Raw genomic sequence first — 13,593 nt, 5'->3', positions numbered from 1 at the left:
TTCTCCCCCTTTGTCATCAATGACCACAAAGGTTCAAAATGTAGATAGGTTGAGATTATCAATGTCAATCAATGAGGTGAGGATCATCTTTCCAAATGTGGTTCAATCTAGAATACTTGCCAAAGACATTTAACTCGATTTGACCTTAGGTGCTCTTCCTTTCACCCTTGCATCCCGCATAATCCGAGTTGGAGTAACCAACTAGCTCAACCTTTGCTCCTTTGGGATACCACAAACCAACATTTTGTGTATGCTTCAAGTACCTCAATATTCTCTTTGTAGCCTTCAAATGACTTTCTCTTGGTGAGGCTTGAAATCTTGCACACATGCATACACTAAACATGACATCCGGTCTTGATGCAATTTTTGATCCACTATATTGCCACTTGCATCACTATCCAAGTTACCATTTGTTCCCATTGGTGTGCTAATGGCTTTGCTATCACTCATGTCAAACTTCTTGATCATGTCCTTGATATACTTGCCTTGACTCACAAATGTACCATTCTTCAATTGCTTGATTTGAAGACCAAGGAAGTAACTTAACTCTCCAATCATGGACATCTGAAACTCATTAGCCATCATCTTTCCAAATTCTTCACAAAAGTCTTGATTGGTTGATCCAAATATGATGTCATCAACATAGATTTGCAACATAAATAAATCTTTTTCAATCTTCTTGGTGAAAAGAATAGTGTCAGCCTTATCCATCATAAACCCTTTAGAGAGTAGGAAGTCCCTCAATCTCTCATACCATGCTCTAGGTGCTTGCTTCAAGCCATACAATGCCTTCTTCAACTTATACACATGGTCGGGCTTCTTGTCATCTTTAAAACTAGAAGGTTGCTCAACATATACTTCTTCATTGATGTAACAATTGAGAAATGCACTCTTAACATCTATTTGATAGAGTTTGATGTTGTGGGCACAAGCATAGGCTAGCAAGATTCTAATTTCTTCCAATCTAGCAACCGGAGCATATGTTTCTCCAAAGTCAAGACCTTCAACTTGTGTATATCCTTGTGCTACCAATCTTACTTTGTTCCTTACTACTATCCCATCTTGATCTTGCTTGTTTCTAAAGACCCATTTGGTTCCAATCATATTGTGTCCCTTTGGTCTCTCTACTAATTCCCATACTTGATTTCTTGTGAAGTTATTCAATTCTTCATGCATAGCATTCACCCAATCAACATTCTTCAATGCTTCATCTATCTTCTTTGGTTCAATGGATGACACAAAAGAGAAATGCTCACAAAATGAAGCTAATCTTGATCTAGTTTGCACACCACTTAAAATATCACCAATGATAGTGTCCAAAGGATGATCCCTTACAATATATGTTGGTTGGAGTATTGGAACTTGATTGCTTGCACTTGCTTGATCATTGGATTGAGATGATGCACTAGCCACTTGATCTTGTTCATTATCATGAGAGCCACTTGTACTAGCTAGAGTTGTGTCATCTTGCATATTTGAATTAGAGAGCACTTGCACTTGATCATCTTCATCACCATTCACTTGTCTAGGCCTCAATTCACCAACATTCATGTTCTTCATAGCATTTGAAAGTTGAATGCCTCTAACATCTTCCAAGCTCTCATTCTCTTCTTGTGAACCCTTGGTTTCATCAAATTCAACCTCATGAACTTCCTCAAGAGTACCACTTTCCAAATTCCATACTCTATATGCTTTGCTTGTAGTGGAGTATCCAAGTAGGAATCATTCATCACATTTCTTGTCAAACTTGTCTAATCTAGTGCCTTTCTTCAAGATATAGTATTTATAACCAAAGACCTGAAAATATGCAATGTTGGGCTTTCTACCATTCAAGAGCTCATATGGTGTCTTCTCTTTTAATGGGTGACAATACAGACGGTTGCTACAATAGCAAGCCATGTTGATAGCTTCGGCCCAAAAAGATTGACTCACATTGTATTCACTAAACATAGACCTTGCCATATCAATGAGTGTTCGATTCTTCCTCTCAATAAGGCCATTTGATTGTAGAGTGTACTTGGCTGAGAATGGATGTCTAATTCCAAATTCATCACACAACTCATTAATTCTAGTGTTCTTGAACTCACTACCATTGTCACTTCTAACTCTCTTGATGGTTGTTTCAAACTCATTGTGAATACCCTTGACAAATGATTTGAATATTGTAAACACATCACTTTTGTGCATTAGAAGGAATACCCAAGTGTATCTAGTGTAATCATCCACTATCACAAAGCCATATTTGTTTCCACCGATGCTAGTGTATTGTGTTGGTCCAAATAAATCCATGTGTAATAACTCAAATGCTTTACTAGTGCTCATCATGCTTTTCTTAGGATGGGTGTTTCCAACTTGTTTTCCGGCTTGAAAAGAGCTACAAAGCTTATCCCTCTCAAACACAACATCTTTCAAGCCTCTAACCAAGTCATGCTTAACTAATCTATTCAATTGTTTCATTCCAACATGACCAAGCCTTCTATGCCATAACCAACCCATGCTAGACTTAGTGAATAAACATGTAGATAATTTAGCTTCACTAGCATTGAAATCAACCAAGTATAGATTCTCATATCTAAGCCTTTGAAGATCAAGTTAGAGCTATCTACACTTATGATCTCTACATCATCTACCCCAAGTATGCATTTGAATCCAAGATCACACAATTGAGCTACGGATAGCAAATTAAAGTTTAAGCTCTCTACTAACAACACATTGGATATGCTCATGTCATTAGATATTGCAATCTTACTAAGCCCTTTGACCTTGCCTTTGCCATTATCACCAAATGTGATACTATCATAACCATCATTGCCATTGGTGTTGATTGAGTTGAGCATTCTTGCATCACCGGTCATATGTTGAGTGCACTCACTATCAAGAACCCAATACCTTCCGCCGGCTTTGTAATTGACCAACAAAAGAAGATCAATTCTTTTTAGGTACACAAACTTGCTTGGATCTTTAAAGGTTAGTCACTAAGCTCTTTGGCACCCAAATGGCTTTCTTCTTTGAGCCCATCCATGGTGCACCAATAAACTTAGCCTTCACACTATTTGTACCCTTAGTAAGCACATAGAAAGAATTAATCTTAATTGAGGATACATTAGCATTTTTGCTCTTGTTCTTGCATTCATGCTCTTTATGACCAACTTGCATGCAACTAGTGTAAAACTGACCATTGTTCTTCACAAAACTAGTCTTATGAGGAGCAAAGGCCGCCTTGCCCTTCTTGGGGGTATAGCCCAATCTCTCTTTGTAGAGAGAAGCTCTTTGGCTACCTAAGCACATAAGCAAGCAGTCCTCACCACCATAGGCCGTGCCCAAGGTGTGAGTGAGCTCATTGACCTCCTTCTTGAGGGTCTCATTCTCAACCATTAGTGAGGCATCACAAGTGAAACCATCACTACTAGATGAGGTAGAAGTAGAAGTGATACAAGAAGGGTTAGTAAGAGCAACAATGATAGGCTTATACAATGATTCATTAATTAAGTCACAAGTTAAGCCTACATTACATGTCTCAACATGCTTCTTATTATTTTGCTCATTAAGCAAAGAGGAATGAGCTTTTTCAAGCTTCTTGTGAGCCTTGCCAAGCTTCTCATGGGTTTCCTCTAGCCTCTCATGAGATGCATTGAGCTCATCAAAGACTTGCTTAAGGGCTTTTAGTTCCTTACGCAAACTTTTGCATTCCCTTCTCTTAATGTCAAAGTATTCTTTAGCATCATCTAGCATGTCAAGTAATTCATCCTTAGTTGGTTCATCATCATCACTATCACTTTCATTTTCATTTTCATATTCCCCATCACTTCCATCATCACAAATTTGTACCTTAGTGGCCTTAGCCATGAAGCATGATGGAGTGTCGAAGAGCGAAAGCTTCTCATTGATAGCAATGCTTGCAAGTGCCTTCTTCTTGGTGGTCTTATCATCATCACTATCATCATCATCACTTGAGGAAGCATCACTATCCCAAGTGACCACATATGAACCACCCTTCTTTTTCTTGAAGGTCATCTTGTCCTTCTTCACTTTCTTTTCCTTCTTATCCTTCTTCTTGTTCTTCTTGTTGTCATCACTATTGTCGCTATTATATGGGCATTGAGCAATAAGATGATCCTTGCTTCCATAATTGAAGCACCTTCTTAACTCTTTCTTGTTCTTGGATGAAGATTTCTTCCTTCTAGCACGGTAGCCCTTCTTTACCATGAACTTGCCAAATCTCTTGACAAAGAGAGCCATCTTTTCATCATCATCATCATCCCATGAACCATCATCCTTACTCGATGTATCTTGCTTTGCCTTGCCTTTGGATGATGTGGCCTTGAATGCTACACTCTTCTTCTTGTCATCCTTCTTCTCATCTTTCTTCTCCTTCTTTTCTTCCTTCTCACCATCATCTCTATATGTGTCATCGGTCATTATATCTCCCAACACTTGGTTTGATGTCATGGTGTCCAAACCACTCCTTACTAGAATAGTGACCAATGTGCCAAATCTTGAAGGTAAGCATCTCAGGAACTTGTGGGAGAAGTCCTTGTCCTTCACCTCTTCTCCAAGTGATTTGAGATCATTAATAAATATTTGAAGCTTATGGAACATCTCCGGCACACTCTCATCCTCCTTCATCTTGAAGCTTGAAACTTTTCTTTGAGAATGCATGCCTTTGCACCCTTAACGGCTTGAGTGCCCTCAAATAATTCCTCCAACTTCTTCCATGCCTCATGGATGGCACTAAGAGCAATGCCATTATTTTGGAGAAGTATTTCTTCGGCGGCGGTGGGAGCCTCTTCATCATCAATCTCAATCTTGGTCTCCACTACCTTTCAAACCTTCCTATTGATTGACTTGATATAAGTTGTCATCTTAGCCTTCCAATAGGGATAGTTTGAGCCATCAAATTGGGGTGGTTTCTTGGTGTTGTTAATTTAAGCCATTTTTATACCGAAGGTTGTTAAGCCTCAAATCACGGTGACCTCAGCTCTGATACCACTTGAAAGGTCCTAATGGCTAGAGGGGGAGTGAATAGCCTATTAAAAATTTCTACAACAACACTTAGCAAACCAGTTAGACAATTATGAGGCGAAGCAAGTGTTGCGCTAGCCTACTAAAATTGCAAGCCACCTACCATAATTCTACTTTCTATAGTCTCTATCCACACAATATCTATGTCACTACACTAAGTTTGTGTGCTCTCAAAGGCTAACTAAAGAGCCATACTAACCAAACTAACAAGCTCTCACAACTAGCTACACTAAAAAGCTTGACAACTAGTTTGCGGTAATGTAAAGAGATATAGCAAGATGATTATACCGATGAGTCGAGGAATGAACCAATCAATCACAAGAATGAATACCAATGAAGATCAATCATCTCAGAATCAAATGATGACACAATAATTTTTTACCGAGGTTCACTTGCTTGCCGGTAAGCTACTCCTCGTTGTGGCGATTCACTAACTTAGAGGTTCACACGCTAATTGGCATCATATGCCAAACCCTCAATAGGGTGCCGCACAACCAACACAAGATGAGGATCACACAAGACACGAGCAATTTACTAGAGTACCTTTTGGCTCTCCGCCGAGGAAAGGTCAAGAACCCCTCACAATTACCACGATCAGAGCCAGAGACAATCACCAACCTCTGCTCGATGATCCTCGCTGCTCCAAGCCATCTAGGTGGCGGCAACCACCAAGAGTAACAAGTGAATCCCGTAGCGAAACACGAACACCAAGTGCCTCTAGATGCAAACACTCAAGCAATGCACTTGGATTCACTCCCAATCTCACAAAGATGATGAATCTATGATAGAGATGAATGTGAGGGCTTTGGCTAAGCTCACAAGGTTGCTATGTCAATGCAAATGACCAAGAGAGTGAGCTTGAGTCGGCCATGGGGCTTAAATAGAGAGCCCCCACGAATAGAGCCGTTGGCTCCTCTATTCACTAAAAAATCGGGGCGACCGGACACACCCTGCCAGCGTCCAGTCAATGGATGGCCGCCACATCATCCCTCGCTTCAAATGCTGAGTGCCCGATCTCAACGGTTAAGTTATGACCGGACACAACATAGTGCCAAGACTAGACGCATGACTCCAGTGTCCGGTCACTTCCAGTAAGGATCTAGTCACGACTAGACGCGGGAGGGGCAGCATCCGGTCAAGTCCAGAGAGCTCCCGATCTGCTCAACTACGATCGGATGCGTTCGGTCGGTCACGATCGGACGTAGCAACAGTGTCTCGTCCTTCTCCTCTTTTCTACGCCACCACGTCAGCGGGACCGGACGCACCCACTCCGTGTCCGATCACGAAGTGACCCAGCGTCCGATCGAAGACCGACGCCAGCGTCTTCACTGCTTCCACTGACCGGACGCGCCGGTCCAGTTGAGGCCAGCATCCGGTCCACTCTGTGAAACTCTGTCTTTTCTGTACAGGGCGCTGGTGGCACCATCAGACTGTCTGCTAGTGAAGTTTTGAACCCTTGCTTCTAAGTGCTAAACACAATGTGTATCACCTTTGTGTATGTGTGTTAGCATATTTTCAAGGGTGTTAGCATCCCACTAGATCCTAAATGCATATGCAATGAGTTAGTGCATCTAGTGGCACTTTGGTAACTGTATTTCGATACGAGTTTCACCCCTCTTAATAGTACGACTATCGAACCTAAATGTGATCACACTCGCTAAGTGTCTTGATCACCGAAACGAAATAGCTCCTACCACTTATACCTTTGTCTTGAGCCTTTTATTTCTCTCTTTCTTCTTTTCAAGTCTAAGCACTTGATTATCACCATGGCATCACCATCATCATGTCATGATCTTCATTTGCTCCACCACTTGGAATGTGCCAGCTATCTCATAATCACTTTGATAAACTAGGTTAGCACTTAGGGTTTCATCAATTCACCAAAACTAAACTAGAGCTTTCATCTGTCAGTGTTCGTACGAGGGTTAGGCAGAACAGTACCGGTACGCCCGACGCTGTTCTTGATGTGAACCCTTAGGTATGGCCTGTCGTGGCCGTGGGTTACATCGAGGCATGCCAATCTCTTCCCTGGTGTCAGAGTTTTGACCCAGGCCCATACGCCGGGACCTAGAGTGGTTGGCGGCGATATGGGGCCCCATCGGGCGAGATAGAGCCCGCACCCGAGAGGTCGGGCGAGGTGGAGCGCAAACCCAAGGGTCGAGCAAGGTGGAGCCTGCCTCTAGAGGTCGGGCAAGGCGGAGCCCACGACCTTGGGGTCAGGCGAGGCGGAGCCCGCGGCCTTAGTGTCGGACGAGGCAGAGCCCGCCCCTAGAGGTCAGGCGAGGCGAAGCCCCCCTAGAGGTCGGACGAGGCGGAGCCCGCGACTTTGGGGTCGGGCAAGGCGGAGCCCGCCCCCAGAGGCTCCCCAGAGGTTAGTCGAGGCGGAGCCCGTGCACCTGCAGGCCGGTTGGAGCCGTAGTCTCACTCTTGACTGCTCGGATGAATTAATGTTGATGACCATTAACCCATCCTCTTCGGGTACCCTAGTATTAGTCCCCGACAGATACAGACAGATCTGAACCCCTCAAACAAATTCGGTCTCAAATATGATCGAAAAATATCCATAATGCTTTCATGCATCACATAGCTGAGAGCCTTTGACGTGGAACCAGGAACGGTACGGAGGCTATGACACGCCGAGTCACCGAGGGAGAACTAGGAAAGAAAAAAAAATAACAAATAAATTGATATCTGACGTGTGGGTCTTTGTATTCGGACTTCAGAGAGGTTGGCCTCAAGAATATAAATGTAAATACGGTACATAGGCTTTGTTTGGTTTCTACGTGTGCTCCTAAAAATTCTGTTACATCGAATATTTAGACACATGCGTGGAGTATTAAATATAGACTAATTACGAAACTAATTACACAATTTGTGATTAATTTGCGAGACGAATCTTTTAAGCCTAATTAGTTCATGATTTAACAACGTGGCGCTACAGTAAATATGTGCTAATGATAGATTAATTAGGCTTAAAAAATCGTCTCGCAAATAAACCTCTATCTATGTAATTGGTTTTGTAATTAATCTATATTTAATATTCTTTATTAGTATCTAAATATTTATTGTGACATAAATTTTAGGAGCGACTAAACCAAATACCCACTTAATCACTCCATTGCTGCCTTGTGGATGAAGTTGTATATCGGTTAGGGCCTCTTTAGTTCCCAAAAAAATTTACGCAGTACCCATCACATCGAATCTTGCGGCACATGTATAGAGTATTAAATGTAGACGAAAAAAAATTAATTACACAGTTGGGTGAGAAATCACGAGACGAAACTTTCAAACTTAATTAGTCTATAATTAGACACTAGTTGTCAAATACAAACAAAAATACTACAGTGGCTAAAACCCAAAATTTTTTTATCCAAACGCGCCCTTACTTGGAGATGCTCTCACAGCACACCTGTACCTCCACGGCAGTGGTGCACTGCATCATCGCATCGCATCCCCTCCTCTGCTGGCTGCTGGCTGCTCTGGACTGCAGTGCTCTGCGGTCTGCCCGGCGCGAATAAATGCGACGCCTCACCACAAACCTGCCACAAAGATGGCTTCCTGTTCCTCATCGCCACGGCCACCCATCCCTCTCCTCCTCCTGCTCCTCTTCCTCCTCCACTTCTCCTCCGTCCTCGCCGCATCAGCTCCTCCAGCCTCATCACAACAGGTACGGCTCCCTCCCTCCCTCCCTCTCTCTCTCTCTCTCTCTCTCCCTCGCGCCTGTGTGGGGACTGGGGGTTGGTTGGTTGGCAACACGTCGTACCAACGTTTTTCCCTTCCATTGTGTGATGAACTGTATGTAGGCTGGTACCGGCGGCGGCGGCGGCGGCAATGTGACGGAGCCGGGGGCGTGGACGCCGCGGCTGAGGAAGACGTTCTTGGACGGCGGCGGCGTCGAGCACTGGCGCGGGCGGCGGCTGGTGGGGCGGTTCCAGGTGTGCGCGGTGTGCACCTGCTGCGGGGGCCCGCACGGGATGTGCATCCCGGCGCCCTGCTGCTACGCCATCAACTGCAACATCCCCAACCGCCCCTTCGGCGTCTGCTCATTCACCCCGCGCACCTGCAACTGCTTCAACTGCCACCTCTAGCCTAGCCTCGCCTAGCCTAGCCGCCAAGGATGCATGCTGCAGCAAAGGAACCAAGGTGTGGCGAACTGCTGCTGCTGGATCCATGGTTCTGATTGTTTCTCTTTTTGATTGAGTTGGTTGCCGATGGAAGGGAAGGGATTCGTGGTGACAGATTCGTTAATTTGGGGACCGGTTGGAAGAGTTCATCGCCGCATAATACTAGTACCGTTAGTAGTATATATACACTCCTGTCCTACATTGTAGCCATGACTCAATCGGCCCGTTGGCTGCATGTTTTCTGGCCTGATAAGCCCGCAGCGCTGTTTTTTTTTTTTAGAGAAAAATACGATTGGCTGGCTGATAAGTTCGAGTTGAAATCAACAAGCGAAAAGACCGATGATGGTTGGATTAATTCAGCTTTTCTGCTCTTGCTTGGTGCTCTTCAACTTCAATTGTGGATATAATCAAGTCCTAGTATCTTTCTTTGCTTGCAGTATGTTACTTGTATTTTTTTTTGCCTCATGGTAGTAGTCATGACCTCTGTTCTTGGATTTTGTCAGTGGTGTGCCAATTTCTAGTGAATTGAAAACGATCAGCCACAAATTTTTTTAGACATTTCTGAATTAGAATTCATAAATATCATTTCTGCGGGCATCGATGTGGTATGTGCATCATGGATTACCATTTTAAATCCTACGCGCTTTCTCTGGCCATGGCTTTGAATGTAGCCTGAAGTTGGTGGGCGTTCTAGACAGGCTGTTCGCTTGCACTTAAGCGATCGTAAATTTTCAGCCGGAAACAGCGTTTTTCTCTCCTACCAAACCCACCAGTTGGAACAGTATTTTAATAACCAATCAGTTGAAATAGTTTTTTTTTTTTGGCTTTTTCAGCGTGTCCTCTCGTTGTTCTACCTACAAGCCTGATCTCTGTTGACGATACGTTCGTGCTTTCAAGGCACTGTCGTTGACACGCCGCGTCCTGGACTCGGTTTCTATCCTTGGGCATTGTTTAGATCACCTCCAAATTTCAAGTTTTTTCACTCTCTCCATCACATCAATTTTTAGCCGCTTGCATGGAGCATTAAATGTAGGTAAAAAAAATAAATAATTACACAGTTTAGTTAGAAATTACGAGATTTTTGAGCTTAGTTGGTCCACGATTGGACAATATTTACCAAATAAGATGAAAGTGCTACTTTTTATTGGTTTGAAATTTTTTTACAATCTAAACATGGCCCTATTCATCTCTTGCTGCCAGATTGCATGTGTGTGCATTGCACCTGGCACACACAAGACTTCTTTTTCCTGTTGGCATGTTGCATGTCTTCTCTCTCTGTTCGTGACTCCCTTTGATACCGAAATTGTATATTAGGACACGAATAAAATCTTTACTATGTGTTTCCCCTTTTTTTTTGCAAATCATAGATATATGCATACTCCTATGAACACATGCTCGCACACTTTGCTGCATGAGTTCATTCAAAACATTGAACTGATCTTAAAATTTTGACGAAGTCATACTAGACATAGCCTGCAATAATGCATTAAATTCTAGAGTAAAAAACTGTATTAAATTCTATCATAAACATAAGTCAATGCGAGTACTCATATCAAGTCAACTACTTTAACAGTGAACAAGTTTCACCATAGTTGACTATGGCCATGTTTAGTTGGTCACCGATTTGGCGCCGTCGGAATTCAGTGACACTGTAGCGATACTGTAGTGTTTTATTTGTATTTGATAATAATTGTCCCATCGTTGACTAATTAGGCTCAAAACGTTCGTCTCGCAAAGTACAACCAAACTGTGCAATTAGTTTTTTATTTCGTTAACATTTAGTACTCCATACATGTACCGCAAGTTTGATGTGACGGAGAATCTTCTTTTTGCATAGTGCCAAATTCTGGAAAATGGGGAACTAAACATGGCCTATAGTTTCTACAACAATGCAATATTTAAATTGAAAGAGCTTACCCTGATTTTTACAACTTATTAACAGTTAATTTTTTGCTTAGGTCAACCAATGTTTAGGATGGAGTTCTGTTGTATAACCATGTTGTCCTTTTCATCCTACATCTCCTCTATATGTATATAACAATTTTATGGCTACAATATAGGGCCTGTTTCATACAGCTTCCCCGGTTCTAGCTCTGGCTTCTTCATAAGCGGCATGTTCGCTGGTTGGTTTTTGGGCTGGTTTGAGCTGGCTGGTGCTGGTTTATTGTGAGAGAAAAACACTGTTGACTGGTTGGTTTGGGCTGGCTGAAATCAACAAGCGAACAGGCCGAAGGAGTCTGGAGTTAGTTAAGTAAAAAAATACTGACTTCACTAATTTCTAGAAAAGAGATAACATTTCCTTGCTATGGTCCTATTTGGATCCTATGGTATAAAGTTGGGTTCCTTCCCCTCCTCCTAAAATTTCTGTCACATCGAATGTTTGGACACATATATAGAGTATTAAATATAGACTAATTATGAAACTAAGTGCACAACTTGCGACTAATTTGCGAGACGAATCTTTTAAGCCTAATTAGTCTATGATTTGACAACGTTGTGCTACAGTAAACATATGCTAATGATAGATTAATTGGGCTTAAAAATTCATCTCGAAAATTAGCCTCCATCTATGTAATTAGTTTTATAATTAATTTATATTTAGTGCTCTTTATTAGCCTCTAAATATTCGATGTGACATAAATTTTAGGAGCGCCTAAAGAACCAAACACCCCCTAAATTTAGCTCTTGAGACTCCAAATAGGTGGAGTAAAGTGTTGTTACAGTTTAGCCAACCTCGTAGAAAAGTTATTAGTTCATCAGATCTCACAAGTGTGCTAAAGTGGTCATTAGTTCATTATCGATCTAAACTTTAGACCATGAGATTTAAACTGGGCCATAAGATGTGTTTGTTTATTTCCGGTTAACATTAGATTCTACATGAAAATAATTGAAAATCCCACCCAAATGCCCAGAGTTTTTCTCGATTATATGGGAATCGGGTGGGAAAAAGGATCGAACTTGCACTACATCGTGCGCTTTCGGTACCGCGGCCTCCCACTCATATTTTTCTCCACTGTGAGCCTTTTTTCACCATTTGCCCCTTTCCTCCTCTCCCTTGTCTGCCTAACTCTCACATCTACAGCCTATTGTCGCCTCCCTAGCTCAGTCGCCCATCCATGCCGTTAGGGCCACGTGGCTCCACACTGCAAGTCGTTCACACGGGAGGCGGCAGCACAAGCAGGATCAAGACTTATGTCACCGCCGTGCTTGGCCCAGCTATAGTCGGAGTTAGCTGTCCATGGATACGATATAGTTGCAGAGGGCGCGCTACAGATCAGTCGCACTGTCGCGGATCATGGCGGAGTTGGCAATGCCTCTGGGATCCCACCATGAGGCCTTGAGTCGAGATCCCTCGTGCTTGATCACGATGTGGGACGCGTGCACCTTCTCCTCTACCGAGGACAACATGGGCGGTGGCCATGGTGGTGGTGCCCTGCTGCCCTCAGCGACCCTCTGCTCGACGGATGGATGGCAATCTCGCGGAGCAAGGGATACGAATGGCAATTTTCATATAAACGGTTCCAAACATGACTATGATATAGCTACAGTGCACCAAAGAGCCCCAGTGATGGTGGTGCAAACCTTGGCTTCTGGTTGTGGACCAGCCAGTGATAGATGATTGATACCTTTAGTGTGTGTTTTTCTCACTCTGGTGATAAATCAGTGACACCATTCATGTTACGAATTACAGCCTGTTCGTTTGGCTGTGGCTTGTCGTAAACGATCATAAATTTCCAGCCAGAATAGTATTTTTCTCTCACATAAACTAGCCAGCAGTACTTCTTTACGAACCAGCAATGATACGAACCAGCCAACCGAATAGACTGTATGTCAAGCTCACGTGAACCACTGGTCAAAGATTCAAGTTGAACTTTACTTGAGGTAAGGACCACAACCATTTTAGACTGATCAAAGTTCATCACCGGAGAGACGACCAAGGAAATGAGGAGTATGGAAACACAAATAATGATGAACTGCAAAAGAATTGGCTGGATTGTAATTGACTGCAGCCTGATCCGTCATCAACCAATGCCAGCCAATGGCACCATGCAGGTCAACAGCAACGCCATGCCGCGCTCCGCGCTGGTCTCCAGCCACTCACTGTGTTTCGGCGCAGCGCATGCAGCCAGCACCGGCATGGTCGTCACACTCACAGCCAGTCCAGGTCGACGACATGCATGCAGAAGGCGCTAGCTCACCCACATGGCTCTCGCAGGCGTAGGACTCCTCGGTGGAGACCATGGCCATTTGCGTTTGGTCTTTTGTCCAGACCAGACGCCAAGATCCGTCACATGCACAAACCTCAGTACCTAGCTCACCTCATGGCTTGCTTGAGATGTCCGTCATGTCTCATTTTCTCCAGTTCTCCACGGACAAACAGATGCTGTTTTTCAAATGCCTGATCTATCGATGGACTTGAGGCAGCAGCGTTCGATCCTTTTTCTCT

At 43.3% G+C, this 13,593-nt stretch overlaps 1 protein-coding gene across 1 annotated transcript; it reads left to right on the top strand.

The window, feature by feature from the left end:
- The first annotated feature begins 8,542 nt into the window (after nucleotides 1-8,542).
- Nucleotides 8,543-9,326, top strand: LOC136484976 (uncharacterized). Its single transcript, XM_066481931.1, has 2 exons — nucleotides 8,543-8,689; nucleotides 8,826-9,326. The coding sequence occupies exons 1-2, from the start codon at nucleotides 8,573-8,575 to the stop codon at nucleotides 9,108-9,110; spliced, it is 402 nt and encodes a 133-aa protein (XP_066338028.1). The 5' UTR covers nucleotides 8,543-8,572; the 3' UTR covers nucleotides 9,111-9,326.
- Nucleotides 9,327-13,593: the final 4,267 nt, after the last annotated feature.

The sequence above is a fragment of the Miscanthus floridulus genome, chromosome 10 (assembly GCF_019320115.1).
Source record: "Miscanthus floridulus cultivar M001 chromosome 10, ASM1932011v1, whole genome shotgun sequence".
NCBI lineage: Eukaryota > Viridiplantae > Streptophyta > Magnoliopsida > Poales > Poaceae > Miscanthus > Miscanthus floridulus.
This window is presented reverse-complemented; position numbering and strand designations above follow the sequence as displayed.